Genomic DNA, 20,458 nt, shown 5'->3' on the forward strand with positions numbered 1-20,458 from the left:
GTATTTGTCTTTCTTTCTGACTTACTTCATTTAGTATGATAATCTCTAGGTCTATCCATGTTGCTGCAAATGGCATTACTTCATTGTTTTTCATAGCTGAGTAGTATCCCATTGTACATATATACCACATCTTCTTTATCCATTCATCTGTCGATGGACATTTAGGTTGTTTCCATGTCTTGGCTATCGTGAACAGTGCTGCTATGAACACAGGGGTGCATGCATCTTTTCAAATTATAGTTTTGTCTGGGTATATGCCCAGGAGTGGGATTGCTAGATCGTATGGCAACTCTATTTTTAGTTTAGCTTTTTTTTTTTTTTTTTTTTTTTTCAGTACGCGGGCCTCTCACTGTTGCGGCCTCTCCCGTTGTGGAGCACAGGCTCCAGACGCACAGGCTCAGCGGCCAAGGCTCACGGGCCCAGCCACTCCGCGGCATGTGGGATCCTCCCGGACCGGGGCACAAACCCGCGTTGCCTCCATCGGCAGGCGGACTCTCAACCACTGCGCCACCAGGGAAGCCCCTATTTTTAGTTTCTTGAGGAACTTCCAGTACTGTTTTCCATAGTGGCTGCACCAACTTACATTCCCACCAACAGTGTAAGAGGGTTCCCTTTTCTCCACACCCTCTCCAGCATTTGTTATTGTAGACTTTTTAATGACAGCCATTCTGACTGGTGTGAGGTGATACCTCATTGTAGTTTTGATTTGCATTTCTCTAAAATTAGTGATATGAACATCTTTTCATGTGTCTATTAGCCATTTGTATGTCTTCTTCGGAGAAATGCCTATTTAGATCTTCTGCCCATTTTTTCAATTGGGTTGTTTGGTTTTTTTTGTTACTGAATTGTATGAGCTGTTCTTGTATTTTGGAAATTAAGCCCTTGTTGGTTGCATCATTTGAAAATACTTTCTCTGAGTTCATAGGTTGTCTTTTCATTTTTTTTATGGTTTCCTTTGCTATGCAAAAGCTTATAAGTCTGATTAGGTCCCATTTGTTTATTTTTGCTTTTAACTTAATAAATGATTAATAAGGGGGAAACTGTTGTAATACCACCCAGGTCAAGAAATAATACTTTGCCAACCACCCAAAAAGCCACTTAGTGGGCCCAATTCCAACCACAATCTCCTCCCTGCCCCAAAGTAACATCACCCAACATTTATTACAATCAATTCCTTGCATTTCTTTTAGTTTTAATAACCAACTATGCATCCCTAGACACTATAGTTTAGTCTTGCCCATTTTTAAGAAACTTGATATGTCTCTTTTAATCCAAAGATTCCATTCCATCTCTTTCTTTTCCTTATCTGTTGAAGGTCTCTAGGGTTTTCCACAGTCTGAATTTTGCTGACTGCAAACCTGTGATGCAGTTTAACTTATTCCTGTCTCCTCTGTATTGTGAGTTGCAAGCTGGCAACTTTATCCAGAGACTTAACAAACTCATATTATTCTACCACTTTGGTTAAGATTATAGGTGATTTGTATTCTTTCATTGGGAGGCACAAAACATCTAGTTGCCTTTCTCTGTGGTATTAAGTCTTTAGTGTTCAATACCTAGATCCATTAATTCACCGAAGATTGCAAAATATATTCTATCATTTGTTTTTCATTTATTAACAGGAATAGTTTATTAAGAGATGCTTCTCTTTATCTACCATTTGGTTATCCAATGGTTTAATCTCTTCATTTGCTAGTTTTCAACACAATGAATTTATTCCCTACAATCCTCCAACAGTAAGCATTATGAACTCAAGGATTTAAGCATATTTGGATTTCAATGCATACCTACATTGAAGCTAAAATTATCTCATTTTTGGCCAGTGGGAGCCTCTTCAAGTTAGCTACTATGTTCTATGTTATGACTTTACTGGTCTTTGATAAGATTCTTTGTTACCTGGTATAAAAGATATTTCAGGCTCATCTCACATACTTTCTGTCCCAGATCTGGAATCAATCATTTCTTTGAGAAGCCTTAGTTTCTTTTAGTGGGAAATAGCGTTATACTTCAGGACCATAATCTGGACAGTAAGGGCGTGTGTGTGTGTGTGTGTGTGTGTGTGTGTGTGTGCGCGCCCTCAACACAAAACGAGAACTACAGAATTTATTCACCATCTTCTATATTATATCTGTATTTACTTTCCTCCACTCTGAGAATACTGGTCTCAAGGATACAGACTACTGTAAAATTGAAATACCCCATAATTACTCATTTGTTTTATCCCACATTACACAGAGTCTCAGATAATACTACCAATACTGTTACAATTACAAAAAATTTTTTGATTGTGCATATGCTTTTTATATTTCCCTCCTTTCTTTCAGTTGTACTGTATCTGCATTGTTAGTGCATACAGCCATTATATATTATACCTTCTCCCTTTTAATTCTCATTTATTCCTAGTTCTACAAATAATCATACATTCAATGCTCACAACCAGTCCTTATGAATCTCATTCTCTAGTAGCTTCCCCCGGAAGGGTTCATAGGAACAATACTCCCTGTCTACTTATATGTTGATAGCAGTTTGGTCTCTTTAAACTTGGAGATCAGTTTTACTGAGTGTAAAATCGTTGGTTCACATCTTCCTTTGAGTATCTAAAATATATTATCCTATTTTCTTCTGGTATAAGCATGCATCAGTCTGATAATAATCTGACTTCTTCATAAGTTTCTTGCTATTTTTTCTATTTTTAAAAGAGTTTAGTAATCTTACTAGAATGTCTTGTCTTGGTGTTTATCAGTTGATAGTCTCAGGTATACAGTGTACTCCCTCTAGCTACAAATTTTTTTTTTTTTTTTTTTTTTTTGTGGTACGCGGGCCTCTCACTGTTGTGGCCTCTCCCATTGCGGAGCACAGGCTCCGGATGCGCAGGCTCAGCAGCCATGGTTCACGGGCCCAGCCGCTCCATGGCATGTGGGATCTTCCCAGACCAGGGCACGAACCCATGTCCCCTGCATTGGCAGGCGGACTCTCAACCACTGCGCCACCAGGGAAGGCCCCAATGTTTCTTTTTAAATTGTACTTTCAGGAATGTCCCCTTGAGTTACCCTGTTTAGGATTTGTTTTGGTCCTGTGCTTTGGATTTCTTCTTCAGGAGCTCCTATAATCCATATGTTGGACTTTCTTTGCCTATCTTCAATATTTGATACTTTCTCTTGAATATTTACCTCTACTTCACTTAATTTAAAAATATCCTCAGGCTTCCCTGGTGGTGCAGTGGTTGAGAATCCACCTGCACAGGTTCAAGCCCTGATCTGGGAAGATCCCACATGCTGCGGAGCAACTAAGCCCGTGCACCACAACTGTTGAGCCTGTGCTCTAGAGCCTGTGAGCCACAACTACTGAGTCTACATGCTACAACTACTGAAGCCTGCATACCTAGGGCCCATGCGCCACAACAAGAGAGGCCACCGCAATGAGAAGCCCATGCACTGCAAAGAAGAGTAGCCCCCGCTCACCACAACTAGAGAAAGCCCGCACGCAATGAAGACCCAATGCAGCCAAAAACAAATAAATAAAATATTTTTTTTAAATCCTCATTTTCATCCTCTATTTCCTTTAAGGCATTATTTTTTGTGTTTATTCACATTTGTGTTTCTTCTAGTTTAGTTTACAGTTCTGAAATTTTTAATTTTTATTTCTTCCCTAATTTCTGTCACATTTCCGAGTTTATATAGTACTAATATATGCTGTTCTTTCACATCTTAAATCATTTTTAAAATTTCATCTAGCTTGTTCTGAAACAGTAGGTTAACAGTTTTGATCTATTTTGTGAGCATGTTATACTAGTGTGCTTTTATTTTCTGTAGGGATATTATCGCACGTCTTAATATCTCTCTCCCTCTCTCTAATAAGTTTATATGGGAGTTGACCATAGTATTTTTCTGTTGCTTATATTTTTATAAAATTATTTTCCTAAATATTTAGAGACATACTTGAAAATAGCTTTTCTAACTTCACAAAGCTTTCTTTTTTTCTGTTTTTTCTATAATGTTAAAAAATATGGCAACTTGCTTTCTGATGTTTTCTTACTCTGCTAAATTTCCTCACTTTTATCTGGACCCTCTCTTTCCTTCATCGTTACTGTCCCCTCTTTTTTCTTTTTTTTCCATAATGATGTTAATAAGCTGATATAAGAAACTGGTAAGATTATGATCACATGAACCACTATGTGCATTACCTCATTTCACAGTAACCCTATACGGTAGGTATTATTATTATCCCCATTATACAGATGAGAACTGGGGCACAGAGTGTTTAAGTAATTTGCCCAAAGGCACAAATTAGTAATTAGTGAAGCCAAGAATTAAAATGTGACGACCCAACTTCAATTTGCAAGTTACCTAATGATTTCTACCGTACTTTCCCACTCGGACTTGAGAGACCCTCATCTCTCAAATCCTACCATGCTATCATTTTAAGAGCAAACCTAAGCTTGCTAAAGTCAAACACTAAGCTGATACTGCCATAGGACCTACAGCTTTTTATATATTCACACAAGATTCCTCCTCTGTACCTACCCAATCTTTCCAAATAATGCCATTACTTACCTCCCACTCAATAGCTAATTACTTTTAATCAATCCCCATTGCAGGAAGGAGTGTGGGGAAAACACAACCAAAAAAAAAAATCCCACTGAGGAAGCATGGGGTGAGATAGCATCTAAAACTGAGGTTCTCAAACTTGGCTGCATGTTGTAATTACCTGTGGAGTTAAAAAATAACTGGAGCCTGTGTCTGACACCTCAGAGAATCTGATTATGGTCTAGGGTATGGGATTTTAAAAAGGTCCCCAGTCTAGTGGATAGCATGGTGATTATACTTAGTAGTATTCATGTTGTATATTTGAAATTTGCTAAGACCTTAAGTGTTCTCACTACACACACACAAAAGTAACTATGTGAAGTGATGGATGTGTTAATTAACTTGATTGTGGTAATCATTTCACAATATATATTAAATCATCATGTTGGACAACTTGAAAAAATCACACTGCACAACCTAAATATGTACTTTTTTTTTTTGGTCAATTGATGCATTTTTTTCCCCACACCACCAAGCAATTCCAATTCTAAGTGGACACACACTGGCTGTCCTACAAATTAACTCAATTCTGACACTATCTACCTGGAGATGGCACCAGATCTTAGAAATTAAAGGCTGTTTCGCAGGACTGCCCCACTTCAGACACCAATCACAAGTCCAGGTTGTCATCTATGCTAATGACCCAATGACTATAAACTGGAAGGTCCCAAAACCTTTCTGCGGTTCAATTAATTTGCTAGAGTGGCTCACAGAATTCAGAGAAACACTTACTTACGTTTATCAGGTTATTATAAAGGATATTAATATAAAGGATTCAGATGAACAGCCAGATGAAGAGGTACATAGACTGAGAAACAGAAGGGTCCCAAGCACAGGAATTTCTGTCCTCATTGGAACTGGGGTGTGTCCCCTCCCAGGATGTGATGCATTCACCAACACAGAAGCTCATCAAATCCCTTTGTTCAATAGTTTTTTTTAGAGCTTAACCTCCAGCCCCCAAACCTTCCCCTTCCTTGAGGTCAGTGGGTAGGGCTGAAAGTTTTAACTGTCTAATCACTTGGTCTCTCTGATGACCAGCCCCTTTCTGAGGCTGTGTGTGGGCCCCACTCCAAAGTCACCTCATTAGCATTAACTCAGGTGTGCTCAAAAAGGCTCCTTATGAGTAACAAAAGACACTCCTATCACTTCTGTAGGTGAAGACTGGACTGGTCCAATATTTGGGTTCAAATCATTTCATCTTTCCCATAGCTCACAAAAACTCTTCTATTTAACCCCATCAACCATCAACTAAGATGAAAAAACTAAATTCTTACATCTTGATATCCATCATCAATGAGGACCAGTTTGTTCTAGTCACTGATATTGCCCTTACCTTTATTAAATTATGTGGTAGCAGATCAGACCAAATGCCTCTCCCTAAGAATATATAAGCCTCGCCTCTGTTTCTATTTGTCACATAATATAAAGGGTGGAGAAAATGTGCAAACAAATTTCTAATTACTTTTCTCTCACTGAAGCACAAATAATCTCTAGGCTCTAGTCTCTTAACAAGTTGGCATAAGTCCTGTCAGACCCCATCAGCAAAAAAACTTCCTGAAGTCAGCCATTTAGTCACATTGGCAACTTAATGTTTTAAGAAAGGAAATATGCATCCACTTAGGAAAATAGTTTAAAATAAGTAAAGGAAATTGATTCTCTCTCTTGGAAAAAAAGCCCATAAACTAGCTGCAACCGCTTACGAGGACCCACTATTTTTTCAGCATTATAGGTAAACATGTTTGACTCTCCCCACTCGTAGGCCCATCTGCTCTGCATCCAGGCCACAATCTTTAAGTTTTCAGTTTTCTGGGACTCATTTTTGTGGGTATCCTTCTATCCTGGATCCATAAAGTTTCCCATGTGATGCAAATGAAACACATTTCCTTTTAAATAACTCCTTTTCCTGTGCTTTATCCCAGAGGGCCAGTTCTTTCCCAACTCCTCCTGACACTATTGACCTTATTAATGTCAATATAGTTGTCTCTCCCATTATCAGTTCTTACTTTGATAAAGAAATAAGTGATACTAATTTAGCTGGTAAATCTGCCTTATCATATTCAGTAGCTCCCTATCTTTAACTTCACTGACCAAATGTCTACTGCTTCCTGTCCTAGAACAAGTTCTTCTAGACCAGTAAGACTTCGTGGACATCAAAGTCCCCATTCTCCAAGTCATAATTTCTAGCTGTAATCACACTGCATTTGCAGAGATCTCTTAAATGACACGGCAAATTCTCATGGGACTTAGCCTTAAACTGGTAAGGTTCTCATCAAGTGGTCATATTTCCTCTCTCCTACCTGGTTCAAACTGGCACGAGCTATTTTCACTAGAACGCTTTTCTGCTGACTTATATCTATAAACCAGATCAGATCACTTTTATTTCTGGGAGAGCCACAGGATCACTAAAATCCCTTGATATTACATGGTCTCAGATTACTTATTTTGAGGGAACAGGTCTCTTTTGGCATTCATTCAATAAACTGAGTGACTGTCAGGTACCAGGCAAAAGGGACATAAAAATACACACCTGTTTCCTAACCATAAAAAGCTCATGTCTCTCATTATGCACACACATAACGAGTAACATTCATATAATCATTAACCCCAGTCCATTTGGCTGCAGGCCACCCTTCTTTTTAGTTACTGCAGTAGGTGTGAGGCATTTAAACCTCCTTACCTTCTGTGGCCCAAAGATGGGGTTTCAAGTCTCAGAACATTTTTTCTGCTACACAGTATAGCCAACAAGAGGCATCAGTGAGATTTAAATACCATTTCTGATCTAGCTTTGTGTTTTAGGATACACAATATAGAGATGGCCAGGAGACTCAGAGTCTTTGGACACTAAGTCACCACCTGACTTACCGTGTTTCTTGCATCTTGAGGAGAGGAATACAGAAACAAAACACTCTGCTTTGAATGCTCTGGTCAGGCCAGGATGAAAGCAGGGGATAGGGACAGGCACCTGAGGATCGATCCATGCTCTAACCTGTCGGAAGCCCATAAAGTTTTCTCTGAACATCATACAGAAAGAGCAGTTATCTTTACTTTTAACCAATTAGATGACGTTCTTTGGGGCTGTAATGAGTATATTACTCTTTTCATCCCATTCCAATTGCTTCTGCTCTTTTTAGCTAATGCCTATCTAATTACTGAATAGTATTACTTTTATTCAGCTATTTAGATGATAAAGCATATATATAGACCAAAGAACAATATAGATCACTTAGTATTTATTACATGTTTAAATGATTTTTTTCAAATTACAGAATTCAACTCCAAAATAAGGTAATTAATTAATGTCTGGGGAAGTTGTTATTCACTTGCATTTTTCCCTCCTAAATTTTGAAAACAAACACCTTAAAAGACATGTGAATAGGTTCAGTGCACTTTTAGTGACTCAAAATCACGAGACAAAGACCACATTTATCCATTAAAAAAAAAAAGTTCGATATTTTTAAATATTCATGACATGAACTAAAATAAAGGAACAAATAAAATACTGCATTTTCACCACAATTGTTTTGGTAGACGACAGAATATTGTCTTGAATAATGCTCCTCTGCAGAGCATCTGTGGTGCTTGGCATGCTTGGCACATTAGCCCTTGGTAACCGCTCGGCTTCCATCTGCAGTTTTTTCAGAAGGATCCTTATTCGGGGGCCCACATTCCCGAGACTAATCTGCCTGACTCCACAGGGACTATTCTGGTGGGAGCCTGATCCTTCTTGCTCCACCTGCTCTTAAGGCTTTCTGGTCTTCCCTTCATTCTCCCCAGATTCACACTTGTTGCCACCTGCATTCTCAGCAAAGATGCCCAGCACAGAACTCACACAGCTGAGTCTCCCCTACAATAGCTCTCACTCCAGATGATGCCCCTTTACTTGACTAAATTATGACTAGAAGGTAAAGAGACGATCTGCCCACAAAAATTGTTCTTCCTACTTCATAGTCACATCTCCTACAATGCAAAAAAGGTTGGTGATGCCTGATCTAGAACTTAAAAGATTAATTAGTTTAGGTAGAATATATACTGCTCTAAAGTTCACTAAAATCTACTCTTTCCTATTACTGTTTGTTTTAAAAACCATAAAAATATAAAAATGTAAACATTCTACTAAACATTTCAGTAGAAACTGTTACCTTACTTTCTATGTAGTGGGTTTAGAAAGAACAAAAGTGACACCATGTTCCCCTTGGCAGACCCCAAATCATGCTCCCAGCCCTAACCTACCATTACACATTTCCCACCATTAGACAGAGCTGTAGGCCAAGCATGTCTCTCATGACAACTGCTACTGTCACCCATGAACACCCTGTAACAAAGCAGCACAGTAGCTCACTGTAATCTGTCCCAGCTAGCTGTCCATCTGCTTGCTGGGCACCTTACATCCACTGCTCCACACCCAACCTTGGTTACCACGCAAACACATGGAAGCAGGGACACAAAAAACAGAAGCACCTCTTTTGCCACACTCTACATTCCTTTGCAAAGTGAGAGGGCACTTCCTATCTCTTTGTCAGAGTATCAGCAGAACCAGGTAGGGTGGGAGGGTGCTGCTGACAGACGCAGGAATAAAGAGAAAGCTGATGAGTCTAGCCACCAGTGTCCACCACTCCCCCATCATTCACATTCCCTTCATCATGACACTGCTGGGAGCTTGAGGATGAATCTGATCTTCTATTCAAAAGAAGAAACCTACTCAGGAAATTCTAGCCAATTCTCATTGCTCTTGCAGCAAGGTTTCACTGTATGTTTTTTAAAAGCATGAAATTAACAAGGTGTTATTTTTTTTTAATGAGTAACTTATAAATTAATTTTTTAATGCTGCTTTTGTTTTTAGGGAGAGATATGCTAAACACAAATGACTAATGAACTCTATCAGCTTTGGGGAATCTCCTCAGCATCTTTATCAGCTATGATTAATAATGAGATAACCTAAAACCACAATTCCACACCTGGGTGATAAACAGTACCAATTAACCAGAGTATTAACTGCAATGACTTAAAACTATATTACCTGAATAGTTTCCATGGTGAAGTATCAGAAAAAGTGAAATAATAAATATTTCCCACAGCACCACAAGGCTTTATAAAATACTATTTCAGTCTTTAACATTAATGTATAATCTCAAGATTCTGGTCTATCATTCATATTAGGCTTAACCTCTTTTCTGACAAAGCCCATATATATAGGCACAACTGTAACATAAAAATCATATATTTTACTGAAGAACCTGTATGGTATACTTAGACAGTCACTCTTCTGGTTGTATCCATTGAATACTAGTGGATTCAAAGCCCAGGAAAGATGGTTTTGCCGTTTATACTCTAATCACAAATTTTAATTTGCCAAAAAAAAAAACCCAAGTGGAAACTACGATATTTGCCATAACTAAAAAGTCCTTTTATACCTGTTTACTTTAGTACTGTATGCTCTTTCAGGTTTTGTTTCTATACAATATTTTGTAAATGGCTCTGAGTTTGTGAAACAAGAATACAGTGAGTCACTTTGAATTTTAAAAATAAACGCAAGTGGAAAACAAATTTTATAGCCTAACTGTCTGCAGTTATGTGTAACAAGTTACCTATAATAAAAACTGTACCACAGATTGGATCCCCCCAATATCCAACACGCTCATGGATCTCCTGAACTATTAGTGTGTGCTGTGCCAACTTAGATCAATACTCATCTAAGCAAAACATTATTGAAAGTAATGACTTGCCTACCAAAAAGCATACATTGCATTCCAAAGCCAAATTTGAATTCGATTTGGGATTATTAAGTCCATGTCTCCCCTCCATTAATGCAGAGAACTGAGAGTTGGCTTTACTATAAATCAGCTAGCACTAGAGTAAATCTGCTATAAAATTATTTATAACAAAATAAATATTTTCAGTCCCTCTACACTAAGTGATATATAAATCATTAGCAGTTTATAACATTAGCTTAGGTCACTGTTTTAGGACCCAAACATACTGTACAATCCTGAGTAAAAGGTTAGGGGTACAGTTTCTTGGGGATCTTTCTTGATCAGGAATCATAAAGAAAACACATAAAACCACACTTATAATAATCCCCATTTTCATTAGAAGTACCATGAGTCCTTTTTACTTTGGTAAATAAGTTTATCTATGTAAACCATTTATTTTGATGGAGTAAAATATAAGCAGAACTTCTGCTAGGATCCTTCCATCACCTTTTGACACTGATATAGTAAATAATCAGGAAGAGTAGAGCAGGAGGATCTGAACCACAGGGCTAACATGTCACCATGAACTCGGAAATGCAGCAAGCAGGGGATGGATGGGAGCAGCTGACAGGCCAACAGCCCTTCATTGCCTACAGCAAAACAAAGTGAGAAATTCTTTAATACAAAAAGACTTCAACAGACATTTCTACAAAGAAGATATACAAATGGCCAATAAGCACATGAAAAGATATTCAACATCACTGATCATTAAGGAAATGCAAATCAAAACTAAAGTGAGATACTAGTTCATACCCATTGAGATGGCGATTATCAAAATAAATAAATAAGTAAATAAGTGTTGGTGAGGATGTGAAGTAACTGCAACCCCCGTGCATTGCTGAATGTAAATGGTGCAGTTCCTGTGGAAAACAACATGACAGTTTCTCCAAAAATTAAATATAGAATTACCATATGACTCAGCAATTCTACTTCTGGGTATATAACCAAAAGAACCGAAAGCAGGGACTCAAACAGATTTATTTGTACACCCATGTTCAAAGCAGTGTTATTCACAATAGCCAAAAGGTGGAAGCAACCCCAGTGTCCGTCAAAAGATTAATGGATAAACAAATGTGGTACATTCGTAAAATGGAACAATATTCAGGCTTAAAAAGGAAGGAAATTTTGACACATAATATAGATGAACCTTGAAGACATTATGATAAGTGAAATAAGCCAGTCACAAAAGGACAAATATTGTATGATTCTACTTAGATGAGGTAACTAGAGTAGTCAAATTCATAGGGACAGAACATAGAATGGTGGTTGCGAAGGGCTGGAGAGGGAGGGGCAATGGGGAGTTAGTGTTTAATGGGTACAGTTTTAGTTAGGAAAGAGGAAAAAGTTCTGGAGATGATGGTGGCAATGGCTGCACAACATGAATGTATTTAATGCCACTAATCTGTACATTTAAAAATGGTTAAAATGGTAAATTTTGTTATGTATATTTTACCACACAAAAAAATTCTTTAATAAAGTCTGAACAACACACTTATCTGAAAGATACTCATAACATGAAATACAGCTCTAAGAAATCTGACACTTATAAGAGTTGATTTGTTTTCTGATTGTAAGAAAGCCCCTATAAACACAAGATTGCCTTTTTAGAACTCTACAAACCTATAATGTCAACAACATGAAGTCTTAGTTCCTGTTGCAGGGTCTTTAAGGTAGAAGGCAGAGCAGCTTGTGATTCTGACATCTTCACATTTTGTTTCACATCATTTGCGAAGGATAACCAGAGTTTACCAAAGTCTTCAGTCGAGATTTTTAATGGCCTGAAAATAATTTTTAAAATTAGATTTATGTCCATTAAGAATGAAATGATTCTAAACAGATAAGTACATTTCAAATGACTCGTGGGAATAAAAAAAATCATTGTAAATCTAAATCCCACAAAATCTATGTTTTTTAAACCAAATATGATTAGGATACTTACCATTATCCTCCAACCTGAAGAAAATGCTGAAAGCAAATGTTATTAAAGAACAAATGTCTTTTCAATAAATCACCCAGTTCTCTCTTTTTCTGAGTATTAGTCATTACAGTAAAATTTCACCAAGTAATTTCATGAATCATTCAAATATAAAACTTTTCTTTCATGTATACTTTAGATTTGGGGATGAGATACTCTATCAAAGTCATGTACAAGAATAAGAATACAAAGACTTAGCACTGGGGCCTCCCTGGTGGCGCAGTGGTTGAGAGTCCGCCTGCCGATGCAGGGGATACGGGTTCGTGCCCCGGTCTGGGAGGATCCCATATGCCGCGGAGCGGCTGGGCCCGTGAGCCGTGGCCGCTGGGCCTGCGCGTCCGGAGCCTGTGCTCCGCAACGGGGAAGGCCGCAACAGTGAGAGGCCCGCATACCGCAAAAAGAAAAAAAAAAAAAAAAAAAAAAAAGACTTAGCACCTTAAGCAAACTGGACCAAGAGAAAGGATTTTAATAAATGTATTTTTTAAATGGTTCAGGTGACTGAAGATCAAATAGTTTACAATGGGGTATCTCTGGGAGGAATTATAGGAAATTTTTATATTCTACTTATATTTTTCTATAGCATTTAAATCTTTATAACTATGTATTGAATTTAGAATTAGGAAAAATATTTTTTTAAGATACAGAGGATTTTATTAATAAGCACAGAAGAACCGTCTGTGTCATATATGTTGTGCTTCTTCAGGTTACTAATGCTCACCATGGGACATACCTTCGTAGTCACAGAATGTAAGTTTTTTGAAGGCTAGATTCTATCTTTTCAGCACCACAGGTATAAATAAATACTCTGACAGATTGATAAACATGTTCTTACTAAAAGGCTTTAAAGAATGGGCAAAAATTATAGTAGTCTAACACAGGTAGATGTGTGAAGGTTAAAAAAATTTTTTTACAGATATTCATTGGTATTCTGCATTCTTGGTTCAGGCAGGCTTCATTTTTAAAAATGTTTGAATACAGTATAATATATTCATAATACTAAACAAGAGAAGGGTTAAAAGGTTGTTTTCAATTATTTGGGTAACTGCACAATGCTAGTAAAATACTAAATACTGTATGTCTAATAAAAGTTTAGTAACTTTGTTAAGCCATTTTCTTGCAGATCTAAAACTTAATGAACAAACTTTATGAAAGAATTAATCAAATAAATGAAACACAAATGAAAGAAACTTTAAAAGCTTTTTAAAAAGTCAGGCAGAATCTTTGAAATTATTTCAGTTTAAACATTACTTTAATATTACTTTCCCTCAGAAGTTCTCCAAGATCACTAGCCAACTCAAACCTACATCAGGACCCACATTATAATGGCCCATCATACCATTTACTTCCTGTTCATAGCACAATTCACAATTATACATGCATTTATGTGATTGTTCGATGTCTCCTCCCTAGACTGAACACTCCCTAAACATAGGGGTATGTGTAGTTTTGAGTTGTTACACTCTCTAGCACCTAGTACAGTGCTCTGTCCAGAGAAGAGGCCTAATAAATATTTGCTGAATGAAGGAATAACTTGAATTAATATTCTAAAAAATATTTACCTAATGAAATCTAATAGTGATAAGTTTACTGAAAATTCGAGCTGAACAGAATGAGTATCCATCACTTGATAATTTATAAAACCAGAAAGATTCCCTTCTGTAAAAGGTTTTTCCATCTGCACACTGTATTCAAAGTTTTTGGTGCTTTCTGCTTCTATTACAGGCAAGCAGCATCCAGGTTGCTCAGTGATCTGTAAATAAAAGTAATGTAAGTATTGAAGAAGGGTTCAATACAGGCTATCATATGAATAACTATTTTCTATTTAATTGAAGTGCTACAAAAGCATACAATTGTGAGATGTTAATAACAAGCCACACCATGAAGATAACTGACAACTTCACTTGAGAAAAATTCACTAGCACAGATAATTAAGAAATAATAATACATAGGTCAGAATTATGTAACAAATGGTATTACAATGAAAATGTCTGTATGGTTTAACAACAACAAAAAACAGATTAAACTCTAGTCATGTGGCTCTCAATACTAGCTAGTACCAGTTTTTTTTTAATTAATTTATTTTTTTTGGCTGCATCAGGTCTTAGCTGCAGCATGCAGGATCTTCATTGAGGTATGTGGGATTGTTGAGGTATGCGGGATCTTTCATTGCGGCATGCAGGCTCTTCGCTGTGGTGCACGGGCTTCTCTCTAGCTGTGGCGCATAGGCTCCAGGGCGTGCGGGCTCTATAGTTGGCTGCACGCGGGCTCTTGTTGAGGCACATGAGCTCAGTAGTTGTGGTGCGCAGGCTTAGTTGCCCTGGGGCATGTGGGATCTTAGTTCCCGGACCAGGGATCAAACCTGTGTCCCTACATTGGAAGGTGGATTCTTTACCATTTGTCCACCAGGGAAGTCCCTAGCACCAAATTTTTAAAGCTAGGAGAGTGCAAAAAAAAAAAAAATCTTTCCCTCTCATTCTCCACCCTTACTCAAGCTCTGGTACTAAAGCTCAGACAACTGAATTGGGTTTTGTTTTGTGTTTTTAAGTTCCACAGGTGATTCTAATGCACATCTACAGTCAGGAACTTCTGCCCAGGTCAGGCCCAGGTAGAATCCCATTCAATACATTCTAGCTCATGGAAGAAATTGGGTCAGTTTTCTCAGTCTTCCCCAATACATCTTTAGTATGCTTCCTTGTCTCTTTTGAATAAATTTTTCCTACTTAAAATAATAAAACAATCTGTCACACCTTTCACTGTTTTTGCTAAAGAGGAAAGAAGGATGTGGGAGAAATTTACAAGCTATCAGATGAGTCAACAGCAGAAACACTAAGTAATGTTTCTTACACTAAGAAACATTAAGTAATTCATTGTCTTACCTTGAAATTTTCTGCAGGAGCAATTTCTAAGTTAGCACTTTTCAGTTCTGAAGCACTCTTATTAAAAATTGACCAGACTATCAACAAACACTCATCTTTCCAAATTTTGTAAGAAGACACTGATATGGTTTCATTATTACAGACCTCCATAAGATCTGAATGCACGTGTTCAGTAGTTTCTTCCAACAAAGAAGCAGCTAAAGAGGTTTCATTGGCAACTGAGGCTGCAGTGGACTGAGGAGGGTGAAAAACTTCCATGTTGTTATCAGCAAACAAAGAGGGTGTAGACAGCCTGCAATTTGAGATTTTCTCAACCAAGGGCAGTTCTGTGAGTGACTCAGAATCTAAAAGTTCTGAATTAAGAGAAAATTTCTTTACTTCTTTGTCTCCTCTATCCTGCAAATGATCCAAGTAATAGTCTTCTTCATAAGTCACATTTGATGAAGAACTAAAGGAAGAACGAGTCATATTTTGAGCAGTGGTTGTTTGCCCACTTTTGGTTTCCTTGACTTTTGATTTCCTTCTGAACTTGTGAGAAAGGGTATCTGCTTTTCCTAGCTGCAAAGATAAAACATAATAATAGAAAAAGAAACCATTCTACTAAGTCATGAGTTTTAAATTTTTTTTATAATTTCAAATGAGCAATGTACTAACTTGCTAAGGTTCTACCTATAAAGCATAGATTAACAAAAATTCAGAGATGAATAAAATGTTAAGTCCTAAAATTCTGACAGCTACATAACTTTGAACTAGTAAGCTATATCTATTTCTCACTAAAAACACATAAAATAAGAAACAGAAATAAGGTCAAAAAGTCAATAATGAACAATTCTAAAAACTTGTTAGACTTAAGAAAACTAGAGTACAGAACTGCACAAATTAAAAACAGTGAGAAAGCTAGCCATTTTTTGAGTTTCCAGAGTTGTGCTGTAGAAGCTAAGATACCCTCAAATACAGGGATGGGTCAAACTTTGGTTCAGTAATCTATAATAATCCTGTTTTCATGACCTGTGAGTCGATAAGCAGGGAAGAAAAACTGACTTCACCTCAAGAAACAGCTAGTGTGGGTGACTGGAACACATAGCAAGAAAGAATTCTAAAAGTAACTAGTGATGTTTGGTACAGACTCAGGAGATGGGAACAGCAAACTTGCCATTCTTGAGCTAAGCCTCCCAAGGAAATGTCTGCGAATCCATCTAAGAAGAGTGATGGCTCAAGTGCCCCCTTGCCTCACAAAGTTCTATGTAGAATCAGTGCAGTAGACTGGGTCTACTTTAAGTTCATCCTCCTGGGGTCTTTAACACTGAGTGGCCATCCTTCACATGATTCTAGTTAACCAGAATTCTAGCTCTGTTCCAAGTCTCAGCAGCTAAGTTTGTCTCTTACCTTTCAATTCAGAAGCCATCAAACAAGAACTAACATTATATTAACACAAAAATGAAAACAAGTTGGGGGACTTCCCTGGAGGTCCAGTGGTTAAGACTCCGCGCTCCAGGTTTGATCCCTGATTGGGGAAGTAAGATCCCACATACCGCAACTAAGCCCATGTGCCACAACTACTGAGCCCACGTGCTCTAAAGCCTGTATAATGCAACTAGAGAGCCCGAACGCCACAACTAGAGAAGACCCACTGCAGCCAAAATTAATTAATTAATTAATTAATTTTAAAAGTTGAGGGTTTGAGGGAGAGGAGGACTTCCATTTCCAGTAGCCATGGGACTCGAATTAGATGTACATTAGACTGTTCAATATTGTTCCTCAGGTCACTGATGCTCTGGGTTGTTTTCTGTTTTGTCTTTTCGTTCTCTCTGTGTTTCATTTTGGATAGTTTCTATTACTTTGTCTTCAAGTGTATGATCTTTACTTTTAAAAATATTTATTTATTTATTTATTTATTTGGATGTGCTGCATGTTAGCTGTGGCACACGGGATCTTCTTTGCAGCATGTGGGATCTTTTAGTTGCAGCATGCAGGATCTTTAGTTGTAGGATGTAGGATCTAGTTCCCTAACCAGGGATCAAACCTGGGCCCCCTGCATTGGGAGTGTGGAGTTTTAATCACTGGACCACCAGGGAAGTCCCTGATCTTTTCTTCTGCACTGTCTAATCTGCTGTTAGTTAGAAGTTACACAAGCCAGAAGACACCAGAGAGACATCTTTGTTAAATTACTTAAAGAAAAGAAACAGTCGGTTTCCGCAGAGCTGAAACTCCTGGCTCGGGGTCTCTTCCCTCCGCCGACATGGAACTGCCCCGGAGCCTGAGGGGAGGGCGGCCTCACTGAGGCTGCCGGCTCTTGAGGGGCCCCGGCAGCCGAAGCCGTAACAGTCATGGGGACAGCGGGCTGGCCATGTGGATGAAAGGCTCTTGATGCTGCAGCCAGGAGTCAGTGCTGTGCCTCTGAGGTGCGAGAGCCAACTTCACGACACTGGTCCACGAGACACCTCCCAGCTCCACGTAATAGCAAACAGCGAAAATTTCCCAGAGATCTCCATCTCAACACCAACACCCAGCTTCACTCAACGACCAGCAAGCTACAGTGCTGGACACCCTATGCCAAACAACTAGCAAGACAGGAACACAACCCCACCCATTAGCAGTGAGGCTGCCTAAAATCATAATAAGGCCACAGACACCCTAAAACACACCACCAGACGGGGACCTGCCCACCAGAAAGACAAGATCCAGCCTCATCCACCAGAACACAGGTCCTAGTCCTCTGCACCAGGAAGCCTACACAACCCACTGAACCAACTTTAGCCACTGGGGACAGACACCAAAAACAACGGGAACAACAAACCTGCAGCCTGCAAAAAGGAGACTCCAAACACAGTAAGATAAGCAAAATGAGAAGACAGAAAAACACACAGCAGATGAAGGAACAAGGTAAAAACCCACCAGAACTAACAAATAAAGAGGAAATAGGCAGTCTACCAGAAAAAGAATTCAGAATAATGATAGTAAAGATGACCCAAAATCTTGGAAATAGAAGAGAGAAAATGCAAGAAACATTTAACAAGGACCTAGAAAAACTAGAGGAAACAAGCAATGATGAACAACACAATAAATGAAATTAAAAATACTCTAGAAGGGATCAATAGCGGAATAACTGAGGCAGAAGAATGGATAAGTGACTTGGAAGATAAAATAGTGGAAATAACTAGTGCAGAGCAGAATAAAGAAAAAAGAATGAAAAGAAATGAGGACAGTCTCAGAGACCTCTGGGACAACATTAAACTCACCAACATTCGAATTACAGGGGTTCCAGAAGAAGAAGAGAAAAAGAGAGGGACTGAGACAATATTTGAAAAGATTATAGTTGAAAACTTCCCTAATATGGGAAAGGAAATAGTCAAGTCCAGGAAGCATAGAGAGTCCCATACAGGATAAATCCAATGAGAAATACGCCAAGACACATATTAATCAAACTATCAAAAATTAAATACAAAGAAAACATATTAAAAGCAGCAAGGGAAAAACAACAAATAACACACAAGGGAATCTCCATAAGATTAACAGCGGATCTTTCAGCAGAAACTCTGCAAGCCAGAAGGGACTGGCGGGACATATTTAAAGTGATGAAGGAGAAAAGCCTACAACCAAGATTACTCCACCCAGCAAAGACCTCATTCAGATTTGATGGAGAAATTAAAACCTTTACAGACAAGCAAAAGCTGAGAGAGTTCAGCACCACCAAACGAGCTTTACAACAAATGCTAAAGGAACTTCTGTAGGCAAGAAACACAAGAGAAAGAAAAGACCTACAATAAAAAACCCAAAACAATTAAGAAAATGGGAATAGGAACATACATATCGATAATTACCTTAAATGGAAATGGATTAAATGCTCCCACCAAAAGACACAGACTGGCTGAATGGATACAAAAAACAAGACCCATATATATGCTGTCTACAAGAGACCCACTTCAGACCTAGGGACACATACAGACTGAAAGCGAGGGGATGGAAAAAGATATTCCATGCAAATGGAAATCAAAAGAAAGCTGGAGTAGCAATTCTCATATCAGACAAAATAGACTTTAAAATAAAGACTATTACAAGAGACAAAGAAGGACATTACATAATGATCAAGGGATCGATCCAAGAAGAAGATATAACAATTGTAAATATTTATGCACCCAACATAGGAGCACCTCAATACATAAGGCAAATACCAACATCCATAAAAGGGGAAATCGACAGTAACATATTCATAGAAGGGGACTTTAACACCCCACTTTCACCAATGGACAGATCATCCAAAATGAAAATAAATAAGGAAACACAAGCTTTAAATGAGACATTAAACAAGATGGACTTAATTGATATTTATAGGACATTCCATCCAAAATCAACAGAATGCATATTTTTCTCAAGTGTTCATGGAACATTCTCCAGGATAGATCATATCCTGGGTCACAAATCAAGCCTTGGTAAATTTAAGAAAATTGAAATTGTATCAAGCACCTTTTCCGACCACAATGCTATGAGACTAGATATCAATTACAGGAAAAGATCTGTAAAAACTACAAACACATGGAGGCTAAACAATACACTACTTAATAATGAAGTGATCACTGAAGAAATCAAAGAGGAAATAAAAAAATACCTAGAAACAAATGACAATGGAGACACAACGACCCAAAACCTATGGGATGCAGCAAAAGCAGTTCTAAGAGGGAAGTTTATAGCAATACAATCCTACCTTAAAAAAAAGGAAACGTCTCGAATAAACAACGTAAACTTGCACCTAAAGCAATTAGAGAAAGAAGAACAAAAAAACCCCAAAGTTAGCAGAAGGAAAGAAATCATAAAGATCAGATCAGAAATAAATGAAAAAGAAATGAAGGAAACGATAGCAAAGATCAATAAAACTAAAAGCTGGTTCTTTGAGAAGATAAACAAAATTGATAAACCATTAGCCAGACTTATCACGAAAAAAAGGGAGAAGACTCAAATCAATAGAATTAGAAATGAAAAAGGAGAAGTAACAACTGACACTGCAGAAATACACAAGATCACGAGAGATTACTACAAGCAACTCTATGCCAATAAAATGGACAACCTGGAAAAAATGGACAAGTTCTTAGAAATGCACAACCTGCCAAGACTGAATCAGGAAGAAACAGAAAATATGAACAGACCAGTCACAAGCACTGAAATTGAAACTGATTAAAAATCTTCCAACAAACAAAAGCCCAGGACCAGATGGCTTCACAGGCTAATTCTATCAAATATTTACAGAAGAGCTAACACCTATCCTTCTCAAACTCTTCC

At 37.9% G+C, this 20,458-nt stretch overlaps 1 protein-coding gene across 4 annotated transcripts in view; it reads right to left on the reverse strand.

Annotated features, from left to right (window-relative positions):
• Positions 1-7,798: 7,798 nt before the first annotated feature.
• Positions 7,799-20,458, reverse strand: part of AP4E1 (adaptor related protein complex 4 subunit epsilon 1) — a 71,662-nt gene continuing 59,002 nt past the window's right edge. For 3 of the 4 annotated variants that reach the window (XM_082616888.1, XM_082616886.1, XM_082616885.1), the window contains 4 exons: positions 15,185-15,742; positions 13,868-14,058; positions 11,954-12,111; positions 7,799-10,923 (listed from right to left, as the gene is read on the reverse strand). In XM_082616888.1, the coding sequence (XP_082473014.1) occupies positions 10,763-10,923; positions 11,954-12,111; positions 13,868-14,058; positions 15,185-15,742 (1,068 nt within the window). In that variant the 3' untranslated portion in view covers positions 7,799-10,762. The remainder of the gene's footprint in view (positions 10,924-11,953; positions 12,112-13,867; positions 14,059-15,184; positions 15,743-20,458) is intronic. The other variant, XM_082616887.1, reaches the window with a different exon arrangement.

Source organism: Mesoplodon mirus (assembly GCF_964341445.2).
Source record: "Mesoplodon mirus genome assembly, chromosome: 4".
Classification (NCBI taxonomy): domain Eukaryota; kingdom Metazoa; phylum Chordata; class Mammalia; order Artiodactyla; family Ziphiidae; genus Mesoplodon; species Mesoplodon mirus.